This window comes from Chelonia mydas, chromosome 11, assembly GCF_015237465.2.
Source record: "Chelonia mydas isolate rCheMyd1 chromosome 11, rCheMyd1.pri.v2, whole genome shotgun sequence".
Taxonomy (NCBI): Eukaryota; Metazoa; Chordata; order Testudines; family Cheloniidae; genus Chelonia; species Chelonia mydas.
Genome location: NC_051251.2, coordinates 50,411,823 through 50,426,709, shown reverse-complemented (window position 1 = coordinate 50,426,709; position 14,887 = coordinate 50,411,823). Strand labels below are relative to the sequence as shown.

At 41.6% G+C, this 14,887-nt stretch overlaps 1 protein-coding gene across 8 annotated transcripts in view; it reads right to left on the bottom strand.

Moving 5' to 3' along the window:
- The window catches only part of GULP1 (GULP PTB domain containing engulfment adaptor 1), a 274,829-nt gene that overhangs the window by 46,449 nt on the left and 213,493 nt on the right, over positions 1-14,887 (bottom strand). For all 8 annotated transcript variants that reach the window (XM_037912576.2, XM_043525325.1, XM_043525324.1 and 5 more), the window contains 2 exons: positions 11,774-11,872; positions 6,250-6,387 (listed from right to left, as the gene is read on the bottom strand). In XM_037912576.2, coding sequence (XP_037768504.1) covers positions 6,250-6,387; positions 11,774-11,872 — 237 coding nt within the window. The remainder of the gene's footprint in view (positions 1-6,249; positions 6,388-11,773; positions 11,873-14,887) is intronic.

Genomic DNA, 14,887 nt, shown 5'->3' with positions numbered 1-14,887 from the left:
GCAGCTAGCTTGTAGTAGCTTGTAGTAGGCTGTCTGATTGGCTACACTGCCTGACTGGTGGGAAGAGAGTCAGCAGATTAGCTCTTGAGCCCAGCAGCAGCAACAGTTTGGCAGCTGCTCAGAACATTCACCCATGGCTGTGATAGCTTCTGCGTTTGCTTGTTCCCAGCCTTGCTCTCATCTTGTTCCTAACCACCAGGCCTGACCCCTATTCCAGTTGCTAGGCATGACTGCCATGTCCCAATGTGTGACAGTTTGAGCAGCCAAAAAAATCAGGGAACTAGAACTCATATGGTGAGCATGGATCCTACAAAGGCCAATACCTCTCTAATGGAAATAATGGGAGCCCTACAGATCTTGCAGGACCAGGTTACCACTCTGAAGGCATAGAACACAATCCTGCAAGCTCAGGCCATGCTTTCAGCTCCAACCCCCACTCCTCACGAGCCCAAACTCCCTCTGCCTGACAAGTTTAATGACAATCAACACATTTCATGGGCTCCTAAATCAGTGTGGGCTCCTATTTCGGCGACACCCACAGTCGCACCCCACTGACCAAGCCCAAGTGGGACTGATTATCAGCTTGTTTACCTGGGAGGCCCTGGCTTAGGCATCTCTGCTCCTGGAAAAATCAAGCCCACTTCTGGGCCACTTTAAGGACTTTATTTGTGCGATGGTGGTGATTTTCAATTACCCAAGTCAGGAGCGTACAGCTGAAGCCGCACATGCAGTTTTGCAGCAGGGAGGCTGGCCAGCTGCTAAATGTGCAGCAGAGTTCCGATGCTTGGTAGGAGACACCTAGTGGAACGAGGCTATGTAGTGTTATCATTTCTGGCTCTGCCTAAATGGCAATATTAAAGATGAACTGGCACAGGTGGAATCGCCATCCTGCCTTACTCAACCTAGTCATCAAAATCGATGAATGCCACCGAGAAAAAAAGATGGTCCTCCTGCCTCCTGCCAGCCCTGCTGGCTCCAGCCCCATTCCCCCATCACCAGTCCCTTCTCCATTGCCTGAACCCATGCAAGTCAATCAGGTTCAGCCCCGCCTCTCTGACACAAAGAAGAATCGACACTGGGCATTGGACCTATGGGGTTCAGGGCTGGGTTGGCGTCTTTCCCCTCACCCCAGCAGTCCACGCCTATTCTCATCCACCAGTACCTTGATGATGGCCAATCTGCAAACAACACATCTTCAACTCCCTTTCCAGTTCTGGCACTCTGTGATGCCTGACACCTAGAGTAGGTGGTGGATTCAGTGCCTCAGGCAGTTTCATGGATCTGGAATTTGCCCAAGCACACAATATCTCCATCCAGCACAAGGACTCCCCCAAGTTAGCAAAGTCCACAGAGCTCTCATTTCTTTTGTCATGATCAGATAGCTCCCTTAGAGTTAACTACCCCTTGAGGCTACCCGAGAAGTCCTCCAGTTTGAACTAATTCATTCACTGCATTCATCAGTTGACAATGGCATCCTCTGGCTCATCTCCCATGACTTGTACATCTGCTGGCACTCAGGCATGGTGTGCTTTGAGCTACCATTTTTCCAATAGTCCTGTTTCCTGAGAGCTAACTGGAGATCAGAATCCTTTTGTGGCTTACTTGGTCCTTCAAAGAATTCAGAGACATGAAAATAGGATGCAAAGGCGACCCCAACAATCACCATGACCACACTCAAAAGCTTCACGGATTCCTGTTAAATAGCAACACTATGTCGATGTGTTCAGCAAAAAGAAAAACAACGGCCTCCTGTCCCCTTGGAGCTATGACTACCCAATCAGCTTCTAGCCGAGAGCAGAGGTTCCCATCAGGTACATTTTCTTCCTCTCTGAACTTGAACTATAGGTATTTCGGAGCTATCTTGAGTAAAACCTATAAAAGATGTTCATTTTCCCTACCATACCCCCAACAGGAATCCCAGCCTTCTTTGTGGTGAAGAAAGAAATACACCACATACTTCCAGCCTTGTGTGGACTACTGGGCTCTGAACAAGATTACACTCTGAAACTGGTACCTCTTACCACTTATAAGTGAGCTGTTTGAAAGTTGAACCTCCATGGACCTTATAACCTGGTAAGGATCTAGCAAGGAGATGAATAGAAGATCATGATGTTTGGGTGCCCCAGCGATCTTCCAGAATTTAATAAATGACATATTAGGGATATGCTGGACCAGTTTGTCATCATTTACCTGGATGAGATTCTCATTCTCTCTGAAAGTCAGGGCTCCACAATCATCATGTGCGCATTGTCTTGGAGAGACTCCACCAAACCACCTATGCATGAAGCTTGAGAAAAGCTTGATAAGACCACAGTGATATATCTTTTCACCTGAGGGATACACTGGGAACCCACATAAAGTGGTGGAAATATCCAACTGGGCTGCAGCCAAGGAGGTATGAAGGGTGCAGCAATTCCTGGGGTTCACTAATTTCTAAAAGCAATTTATTAAAGGATTCTCTAGCCTGGTTGTACCCATAACAGTGTTCTTGCACAAGGGGGCTCAGTTTCCCTGGTCCACCCACGCTCAGACAGCCTTTGATCAACTGAACAGAACATTCATCTCAGCACCCTTCCTGATTCACCCAGACCACATTTACAAATACTCCCATACCATGAACCTACACTCAAAACCGCTAGGTCTCCTCCAGCCTCTGCCCACACATCTGCAGCCTTGGTATACTATATCAATGGATTTCATTGCAGAACTGTCATGCTCACAGGGATACACATTAATCCTGGTTGCATTGATCTGCTAACAAAGATGGCACACTTCATCCCAAACTGCACCTTTCCTACCACATTTGGACTCAGCTTCACTCTTCCTAGAAAATGTTTTCCATTACAATGGGTTACTGACTGGCACTGTATTGCACCAGGATCCCTGTTCATTTCCTGATTCTGGTGGGAATTTCTCAGACTGGATGAGGTGAGAGACTCACTTATCACCCAAAGACCAATGGGCAAACAGAGAGAGTCAATCAAATCTTGGAGCGGTATCTTTATTGTTTTCTCAGTTACCACCAGGATGATTAGCCTTCCCTGATGTGCTACTCCAAATTTGAATATAACAATGCAATCTACACCTTGACCTGTTAATAATTAAACCACCCTACCATAACTAAGGATACGATTTAGTTATGGAGGTCATGGATTCTTTAACGGACTTCTGTGAATTCTTCGGCTTCAGCTGTCAGTGGCTGTAGCTGGGGTTGAAGCCAGGTCTGTGCAGCCCCATCCCACAGCTCGGGTCGGGGCTGTGCCCCCTCCCTTGGCGGTGGAGCTCAGACTGTCAGTCCCCTCCCATGAGGCTCCAGCTGTCATTCCTCCCCTCCGCCCCCGGTTATTTTTAGTAAAAGTCGCAGACAGATCACGGGCTCCTATGCATTTCTGTTTTTTGCCTGCCACCTATCCATAACTTTTACTAAAAATAACTGAGATAAAATCTTAACCTTAACCATAACCTGTTGATTCTTTCTAGATGAGCCAAAGTCCCACTATACCTTGTGTTTATAATTACATGAAAAGAACGTCATAGTCAATAGGTCATTTTTTTCTTGGTCTATAAGTACCCGTTGTATATAAAGGGGTGCCTATTATTATACATGTGGATGGTAATGGACAAAATGACATAACTGTTAAGGGATACACATAAATGCACGGTAACTGAAAAAATTAGTAACTGACAAAATGGACAAGGAGCATTTGGTATAGCAGATGTGTTCTGGAATCAATGTAACAGCAAACCATTAAGTTATGTGTTGACTAATGTCCAAGTCATTAAGAGCTAAATATGGTTACAGACGTTATTAACTTATTGATTAGGTCAAGCTAAGAATATTCAAATAAGCAAAATGTCTGCAAAACCAACACTGGGGAAAACATGAGGATTTTTCTGGGTTCTGAATGAATATATAAAGGGTGATTTTAAGGAAGTTAATCAAAAGTGAACTGAAGTACACTGCCATCACGTCTCCATTACAGAGATTGGTATATACCAATCTCTGTAGTATATATATATCTCCTTTTTCTGCACAGTGCTGTATTAAATATTACTTGATTGTCTTACTTAAACAAAACATCAACTGAGTTAGTTATTTGACATGTTTTATTGACTACAAACACATAACAGACCCAATATAGCCCCTTCTTTACAGACTATAGCTTTCTCTCCCACTTTCACAGAGTTACCCATAAATTCCCCAGTGCTAGGCACTGTGGATTTAGCCCCCAATATGTATTGGGTGCACCAAGAGCTCAACAAACACTTGAAGCCTGCCAAAGAAGCCTATAAAACACCACATGGATCAAGACCATCAGGCTGTCCCCAATCTGGCCACAGGTGTGGTTCTCTGCCCAGAACCTTAAATCAAACTACCCACCTGCCAAACTAGATTACCAGTGCCTGGGCCCCTTCAAGATTATAGAGTGGATAAACCCAGTGACCTTCAGGTTACAGTTGCTTGAGTCCTCAAAGAGCCACCTTTTCATCTCACACTTTTAAAGCCCTACACCTAGAACCTATACCCAAACCACTCCAATCTATAACAGTTCTCGGACAGGAGGAGTATTTGATCCACTGAATCCTCAACTCAGCAAGTTAGGGGAAGGCTCCAGTACCTGGCAGACTGGGAAGACTACAGTCTGGAGTAGTGGGCTTGGGAATGGGCAGAGAACATGCACACTCTGGACCTATTGCAGTGTTCCATCAGAAGTACCTGGAGAAACTGGGCCTGGTTAGGCGGCAACCTCAAGTGTGGGTATTGTCAGGTATCAGGCCCTGCAGAAGAGCCAGTCTCCAGGCAACCTAACAAGTGCAGCTGGCCTGTAGTAGGCTGTCTTACTGGCTAAACCACCTGATTGGGAAGTCAGAAGACCAGCTCTTAAGTTCAGCTGCAGCAGCAGTTCAGCAGCTGCTCAGAGTATTTGCCCACAGCTGTGATAACTCCTGTGCCTATTTGTTCCCAACCTTGCTCCCATCTTGTTTCAGTCCTGCTCCTGCCTTTGATGGTGGACTCAGCCTTTCCTCTGCCTTTTCCCACTCCGGTTCTGACTCTTGAATCCAATTGTTGACATCTGACTCTGGCTCTGACCTATGCTCTGAGCTTGGGTGCCTTTTCCTGGCTATTGGCTCCTGTACCAACCACAAGGCACAACTGCTCATATTCCCGTCGCTGAAAGGTACCAGCATAAAGAGATTATCGGAAGGGGAGAAGAAATGCACCTGAGATCGAGAAGTGATCTGTGTTTATTGCTGCCCTTCCTAAAAGAAGAGAGAAAGGAAGACAGACAAGAAGGTAGAAGCGAACACAAATGTACAGTGAGTATACACATTGTTACTGTATTGACACTGAACTATTGCAGATGAATGACAAGATCACCAAACACACTCTATAAGCAGTACGGCAAAAGTTTATATAACTGTATCTAATGTTATAGAGGAAAAAAGATGTAATTTTTGTCAAAGTCAAGAGTTTTTTTTTATATTCTTCTAAATGAGGCATGACATAACAGAGATCCTGAGCAACTGTGAATATTAAACATCCCTTGTCATTTTTCATATGAATGGGTGCATTAGTGCCAATGTCCTAGTTAAATACCGTTAGGCAATTATTTTCTGCCTATGTAAACTCCTATTGTTTCAGCTGGACACAGTATTCTTCACTTCCTGTCCTAAACTATTCTTGAATATAACTGTACATTGTTGAACACTTGCCATGTTGCACCCCAGAAGTGACTGCATTTCAGTGGTGTGTGAAATGATTCTTCTTAGTGGTGTATCAGCACGTGGGTGACCCAGCAGAGTGGAGGATGCCTACTGTGCAAATCCCATAAGGATATATATGTGTACTGCACAATAGTCCATGTGGCTACTTCACATAGTGTGCGGCAGTAACCTCCACATGGCAGCTTTGCAAACATTCCAGAGCCTGGAGGGAAAGGGATCCTCTCCCCATCTTGTGTATAAGCCTGGTGGTTGGCCCAGGTAGTGAGGCTGGGTACTGGGAAGAAGATTTGCCTCAAGAAAGAACATTGTGACCTGAGGTGAAAAAGTATTAACAAAACGTTTAATTTAAATCTGTAATAAACACAAGTACAATTTTAAAGGCATCTTGACATGAAACAGTACATCAAGCTGACCCTATATAAGGGGCTGCCCAGCTGCTCGTTTTATCCTCTTCCTAGTACTAATTTCAAAACACGCCATTTGAGACCCCCCAAATCACTGTAAAACATCTGACATACTTACACACTTTTCACTGTCAAAGACATAGCACAAGTGTTTATTTGACTCAGAATCTTTGCATATGAAGGTAAATATCCTCTTGTCAGTTTTATCATCAGCACAAAATGATATCCTATGAAGCTGGCAATTGTGCTGGACTTCCTGCAAATGACAATAGAATGATCACATTTGATGAGTTAATTTTTTAGTATTTTATTCAAAAAATTAATACTCTACACACCTAGATGTTATAGTAACATGATGTTTACTTTATTGTGACAAATTTATTGTGACCTTTCCCTCTTTTTAGGAAATGATATTGCACCATTCAATGTGCATGTAGTTACAAGGGAAGACCCCTCCCCTGCAATGAACTTTGTTCATATGGACCTGTGCACCTGTGTGGAACTCATTGCAGGACAGCTACCTAATTTTATCAATTAAACCTTTATTGTAGTTTGAAGAATTCAAAATTTGTTTAAACTGTTAGTGATCATTCTAGCTAATACTGAGTGCATCTGAGGGCTGGTCTTCACTACTGCAGCAGGGATTGATTTAGTGGGTCTAGTGAAGACTTTCAAACTCGATGGCAGAGTGCTCTCTAGTTGACCTTGGTATTCCAGCTCTCCGAGAAGAGTAAGGGAAGTCGACCAGAGAATGTCTCCTGTCGACACAGTGAAGTGAAGACACCGGGGTAAGTCAACATAAGATACGGTGACTCCAGCTACGTTATTCACGCAGCTGGAGTGGCGTAACTTAGGTCGACTTACCCCCTAGTGAAGACAAGCCCTCAATCTCTTAAGAAACAAACCTTAAAAAGCAGAATCTGCAAGACAAAAAAGGCTTACAAATGAGAATGGATACAGACATCTGGAATTATTTAGCCCTGAGAGAAGTAACTAAGCATTTAGATTAGATAAAGGTGGTTGTAAAATTGGGTATTGGAAAACAGCAATAAAATTCGTTAATGGTCTAGATGGTTATTCATTTTTATTTCTAGTGTAAAAGTGGTGAATCAAAACCAGCATCTTACACCTATAACTGAAGGGGGGAAAATAAAACATACTAGTAACTATCAGAAGACACAAGACAAAAGAACAAGAGTATACAAATGTGCCTAAGAAACATCAGTGTAGAACTTTTAGGTTTGTAGCAAACGTGATAAATCATGTGCCTAGGAGAGTAGTGATTTTGAGTGTCAGACCAGAATATAATAACCTCAGGATTTAATATGTTTGGGAAAAGAGTTAACACACACAAAACACAGGGCATCTGGGACACTTTTTGCGAGAACGAGTTAGTTGAGAACTTGAACACAGAGCTTTTTCTTGGAGTTCTGATGTGCTATGCCTGAGAGTTATAAATTGTGTTTTGCTTTTTCAGGTTAACATTTCTGCTCAGGAGTGTTTCTACGGTAATTATACTTTGATATGACATCCTGTACCCAGCAATTAATATCTCACCCAGCAAAGAAGTAACCTGATTATGGAGTCCAGACCTTCTTGACACCTAAAAGCCAGGAGAGATTTAATTTGGAATAGTACCCAGAAGAAACTCCCTACATGTTTGTAGTCTGTGTGTGTCATGGCAGAACCATCTCAATTCACTATTCTATTGTTAATATCAAAGAAAAAATTTCTGCAGAAACTATGGCTTTTCTTATAGAATGCCTTTTGTAATTCTAAATGTTTCTGTTGGCAACAAATGGGGTGTTTTGCAAATTCCTTCATGTGGTTTCTATGAAAAAAGGAACACATCCAAATCCTTCCTCTTTATACAAGACATATATTTTAAAGCACACACAAGTTATACTGTGACAAGGGCATGGCTTCACTTCTGTCTTCTTGCCTGCAGAAACTGAGCAAACTCCACCTGTATACACTCAGTGACCTTTCATTTTATGTTCCCTCCACCAACATTGTTACAGTCCCGATGGAACAGTCGATTTACAATATTCACAGTGCCTTTGGTCTCCCATCTCTAAGACCTCTGTGTGAGTGAGCTCAGCTAGCCCTGTTCCTCTCTCTCACCCCCTCTTGGCACTTCCTTCCTGTGCCTCTTTCTCAGACCTGGGCTGAGGCGCTAATTAGATCTTTATCCCACCCAGCCCACAAGCCTGATTAGATAATTACCCCAATCAGCGTCCCCTGGGGAACTAATTAGCATCTAAGTGAACAGAGTACATGCTGTCCTGCACTCTCCCCGCCTCCCCTTCCTGTACTCTGTCACACACACTTAAAATACAATCTTGGAATGAGACATGTGACCATGTGAACCATTGTTTTTGATGAATGGGACTAAAAATACCCCACACTACTGCCCAGTATTTTCTTATGGCCTAACTGTTTAAAAGGTGGCAATGAGAGTGTTCTTAATTTATAAGAGCCTGGCAAAATTACAGAAATAGAAAGAATATTTAAGATGCTAGTATTTTGTTTTTCTCAGTAACCCTCTTGGTGTTTTATTTCATTTGGCCGGTAGCATGGGAAAGCAGTACCAGTTATGAAGGAAAATATTGCAGTTCCTATGTGAGCTATTATCTACTTTAAAAATTGTGGATTCCTGTGCAAGGATCGCAGATGGCCGTTATCTCAGCAGGGGGGCACTCAGCATCTCCAAGAATCAAGCCTCACATAATGTGCTTAGGGCCACAGACCAACAGCAGAACCAAGACTATAACACAGGATTTAAGTCTTTCAAAAATTTCTCCATGTTTTCACTCTCTCTCTCTCTTTCTCTCTCTCTCTCATGTTCCCCGTTCCCAGTCTCTACACTCTCTTCACATCCATCCTCCTGCGCACCTTGTCCCCCAATAAAATGTCTCACACACACTGAACCTCTCTCTCTCCTGCAGCTTGCCAAAAAAATCACACATGTTAAAACTATTTTCCTCATTTACCTCCTGGCCAAAAATCTTAGTCACATTCTTTTCCATCCATGCTGCTTGCGCTCTCTTCACCACATCCCTTAGGGTCTCCCTCTCCTTCCAAACTGGTCTTATTCCCATCTGTTTTCTCTCCCCCATCAAAAGGCTCTCTCCCCTTCCTATTTTCCGCATCTTCCCAATGCTCTCTCCTCCCTTTCCCATGCTCTAGGCTCTCTTCCTCTCCCCTACATCCCAAGACACTCTCCCAAACTCCTTCCCTCTTGGCTTTCTCCCATTCTTCACTCTCTCCACAAAGCTTGTTCAGCTCTCCAAACTTTACCTTATACTCTCTCCATCCACCCCTTTAACAACAGATTGTGTTTCCTCGTGTTCCCCGTGCCGCCTCAGTGTGCAGCCCAGAAGCCTTCTAGGGGAAGAGGTAATTCTGTGCAGCCACTGCCAGCTGCTCTCAGCACCCCATTTAGGAAAGGAGGAAGCAAGTCTTCCTTGTGTTTAGGGAGATGGGAGGGAGAAAAGCTCTTTTATGTTTCCTCTTCAACCTTTGGGTCAGTAAACTGGAGGGGGAAAGAAAATGTTGAGGGGACTGTGCCAGGCACGACCATGTTCTAAACATGTTTCTTTCACTGATTTCCCTAGGCAAGTTACTCTCAGCCTGACAGCAACTGGGAGCCAGGATGTCCCTGTGTTATAATCTTGGTTCTGTTGTTGCTATGTGGTCTGAGCAAGTGATTTGGGGCTTGATTCTGTGAGATGCTGAGTGCCTCCTTCCACATGGGCTTGGCATCTTCACCTTTCATTGACCTTAGTTAAATCACCTCACTGAACTGGGCCCCAACCTCTCCGTTTCCCCACTTTTAAAGTCAAGGGTTGTTCAACACTATATAACTCCTACATTATTTGGGCCAGGGGACATCTTTTGTGTTTGCACAGAACCTCCCAAAATGGAGATCTGATCTATGACTGGGGCTCCCAGGAGCTACCACAATTAAAAGTAATAATAATATTAACAACATGCAACCCAGTTTGGGGGAAAAAAGATTTCTTCAGCTACCATGACTCACTGTGGTCAGTAAGCTAATTAAAATGAATTATTCCCAACAAAAACAAAAAGAGAAAAAGCGATTGTTATAACATCTGAAAAAGATATCCATAAACATCTATAAAAAAATCCCTCCACACTGATTAAAAGTGAGTTCAACTATTTGTACACATAGTACAAAGGGATAATGTGTTTGTGTTGGAATAAGCTATTTATCCTCTATTTACAGAAAGCACAATAAATGTGTTCCTGTTGATATTGTCATAACACTGCATGTATTTTAAATTTGCTTTTGCTGAATTGCAAAGGAGGGCTTCATTCAAAAACTGCTCCTAGTTGATTTCTACTAAAGCTTGTTACAACATTTTCAAGAGTTTAAAATGTCTTGTTGCCTTAGTAACTTGTGTCCCACCATTTTTGTAAAGCTCCTTATAATTCTTTCGGCAAGGGATTAACATTTTTTGGCACGTGTTATTTTTAAAATGGCTGTAGCTAGGACAAAGATTTGAAACCACTTTTCATCCCACAATGTCACAAGGAGGATACAGAACTACAATGAAGTCAACTTAGTGTTGCTGGGGTTTTTCTACCTACCAACTTTGCACCCGCTGTCACTTAAAGGGTCTCAAGCAGAAAGGTTTGCAAGTAGAAATGTCCTAGAATTAAAATTGGCTTATCTCCAACTACAATATTATACTAAATTGCAATATTCATCTTAAAAATAATAATACAAAACACAGCAATGTATAGTGCTTATTGCAATTCAAAATTTAATACATGTATAAGAGTTTAGTAACTGTAGAATGTTGAAAATTGTTGAATAACTAGACCTACAATACTTTTAAAATCTGTTTATTGGCATTTAAGTCATTATTCCTCTTTGAATTCACGGGCAGATTTTTTGTTAAATGTAAGTCAAATTACATTTTCAACCAGCATAGGGAGACAATGAACTACAATACTGTAGAAATGCCCACAGTTGAGGCCATATTTCACCAAATCAGTAGCTGCCATTGTTACAAAGCCATACCTATAGCACAACTGGAATTTCAAAGCCTTCTGAGGGGGGAAAACCCAGAAAAACAAGTAGCCCTTTCAAAATAGGGGAAGAGAAGACTCACAGCAAATATAAATGGCTTATAAAGTCAGCTACAAAAGTTGATATGCAACATTAGTACATATTTAGTTATCCCCCTTAATTAGTCAACATCTGCCAGCACATAACTCATAGTTGCCACAGCTATTTCTTATTCCCATGCTCTCAAACTGGAGGACACAGGAGGATTGGAAAAAGGTGTCAGAGGGTCGTGGCCACTCTGCCCTTCTTGTATGGCTATATGGAAAGTCACTCCCAGTTTAGTTCTGTTACAGAACTGTGAGCATCCCTATGTATTTTATATTTAGAAAACCTGTGTTATCTCACATACTTCCATGTGGTAAATGTTGACAAAAATGATTATAGTAACTAGCATAGGTATTTTTACAGTTGTTCCATCAGTAGGGAGTTTTTCACTACAAGAAATTATTAGAAGAGTGGTTTATAAAATAGAATTTCTAAATCAATGTTGAATTAACTACTGGTGTAAAAAACAAATATAAAGTTAAGTTACTAAGTTTCTTACCTTTGTTTTTGGATCTAGAATTTTTACACCATAAATTGAGATTTGTAATTCAACTTTCGGGGTTTTCTGGCCTTCAGATTTCTTGATATGTCTTGCAAACTATAAGAAGGGGAGCAGAGATGCAATCACTATACCATGTTACCAGTTGTCCAGTTTAAAATGGCACTGGGTCATTAATTACTGAACAATCTATCATCCATATTAGTACCATACTAATAAAATTTTAGTTTAAAGAATACTCATAGATGTAGACGTCCTCTTTCAATTGCAGCAGCCAGGACTGTGATAATCTTTGGCAAGACTTTTCTAAGGTGGCTTGTAAGAGGATGACCACAGCTAACCCACTGAAAAAAAGCCTATCTACTTAGCTTCCTGTAAATTGTCTAAACCCCGCCCCCCAACAGATAGTTTAAATAACTTCCTTTTGCCTCCTATGTATGTCCTGCACACAGTTCTTAAAGTATAGGCAAGCTTATTCCTATTCTCTATTATACTGCTGTATTTATACATCTAGCATGTAACTCTCCAAGGCCTTTCGCCTTGTGTAGTCTCCACTTGCACAAAGTGGGTGTAAAATGCTGTGATTGCAATGTGGTAGCAACTTACAGGTTTAAGGCAGCTTTGAACCAGGTCATTAAACTTCCAATGTCCTGATTCATTGTCCAGGTAACATATTTCATAAATCTCTTGTTAAGCACAGTTTGATGAAGACAGCTACCATTCCCTCTCAACTAGAGCTGCTCAGAAAATGTTTCCCTCCCCACCCCCCCAAGGAAATTTTTGACAAACATTTTTTGTTTTCGTTGAAAAATAAAACCTGAAAACCAAAAGATGTTCATGTTTTGGCCCAAAAGTTTTTGGATTTTCAATGAAAACTCAAAAATTTCCACAGAAAATGGTTTCCTCCAAAAACGGTGTCAGTTTTCCATTAAAAAAACTGTCATTAAATTTTTCATGCAGCCATACTCCCAGTTCTTTACAAAGCCTGCAGGCCTATCACTGTCCTTGTTAAAACAGGCATCTCATTAATATAGATTTTTTTCTAGGCCTTTATTAAAGCTTGATATTTTCTATTTCATTCCCATATTTTCTTATTTATCCTCTTTCCTTCCTTTCACCACTTTTTTCTTATATGAAGTTTAACATCTTTTATATTGTAAACCTTCAGGTGCAGGAGTTGTCTCTTATTATATATTTGTACAACACCTAGCACAATGGGTCCCTGGTCCCAACTGGCTCATCCTATGGCAATACAAATAAAACAAAATTATAATAAACTAGCTTAACTGACCTGTTGGGCAATTGCCACAGACCCCCATGCGTCATAGGGCTCACATAGCCAGCGTTGGTCCACCACCCACTGCAGCCTCCCAGAATTGGGGTTGTGGATTGAATATATTTGCACTTCAGTCATTCCTGGCTCCTGGAATGGCACTTTGGAGGCCATTGCAAGTGGTACAACTTAGAGCATTTCTCCCATCTTTGTGTCCCAACCTTACCCATCCCAAAAGCATCACAGGGTTCCAAACAATTGATCCTGGTGCAAATATTCTTTTCCAAATATCTACCCCTTTATTTTTCTTCCCTCTCTCTCTCTCCATTAGTTCCCTATTCCTTCAACAGACTGTGCCTGGAAAAGGCCATGTAGCTCAAATGTCCTTACAAACTCTGTTTTTCTACTTTCAGCATGTATTTAAGACAACACTCCCCCACCCCCGTTTGCAGCCTACACACTAATAAAATTCTTTAAGAGGGTAAACATGTGCAGCCTTATATTAGCATCAAAACAGAAAGTGGGAAGAAATATTGGGAACTTGGAGAAGAACATGTCGACAGATTGAGCCTTGGAGCTAAGATTGGCAAGGATCATAGGTTTAGAACATAAAGTTAAATTGAATCACGACATGGCTTGGGAATTAACACAGTGGGCCAATTTCACAGGCTCTTTAGTTTTTACCTAATCCTCACTTGGGCAAAACAACAGATTTTAGCTCAATATCATGAACAGAAGCCCATTGGGTAGAATCAGATCTTAACTAACTAGTCACTGTAAAGGGCTGATTGACATTTGAATTAAATAGATGAAAATTTTTAACTTTCCTTTTTACATAGCTTTTGGAATGGACATTTACAATGTCATCAGCTGTAAGTGACTTTTTAATGGGAAACCACAACATATATATTTAAACTGATTTTCTCTGGTTTCGTTTAATTCAAAGCCTCCCCCCCCCCAACACTGTATATATGCATGTATTTCATTAATCTCACAACAGTGTTTGGGAAAATTGCCTTCTTGTTTGGGATTATTAAATTACATTTGAAATGCTTATGCATTAAGTATTAGCAAACCACAATCGGAGGGTTAATCAGGAACAGAACTGTATGAGGACAAAAACAGAGATTTTAAAATCTGCACAGATGATCTACTTAGAGAAGTATTGGATTATACAATGATTAATGAACATCAAATGCCAAATCAAAGTTATATAAGTTTACTTAACATTTATATTTCATTTTATGGATTTAACTGTATTCCCTATAGCCTCATTTTTTAAAGAGAAGATGGTTCAGTTGTTAGCCTGGGACCAAGGAGACCAGAGTTCAATTCTCTGCTATCACAGCAACTTCCTGTGTGAACTTGGGCAACTGACTTAGACTCTTTCATGAAGGCCATGAATTAAAAACAAATCCTGTTCTCACTTTGATTTTAGCTTATCTGGGGACCGCCATCCAGTTCTCACCTTCTTTACCTAAATGTGGGAAGATGCTTCTCCCAATCCTGCCATGATAACATCAGCAGAAGATAGAAGAAGAGTTTAGCCAGACTGCAGCTGCTGCTTCATTTTATGTATCACCCCCGAGCAGGGCCCCACCATGCTAGGTGCAATAAATGCATCTAAGGAAAGAGGGTCCTTGAAATTTAGCCTTCAAACAGCAAGAACAAAGAAGAGCACTCAAAGAGAAGAACATTTGGATCCCTTAAGATACAGCTGGAAGGGGTAAGTTTCTCAGAATTGTACCAGCTAGGGTGGGTAGAAAAGAGAGTTACACTAGGCCTACCAGGCTGGGAGGAAGCCTAAACAATCTGCCAGCTTTGGTAAGGGGTTTCACCAC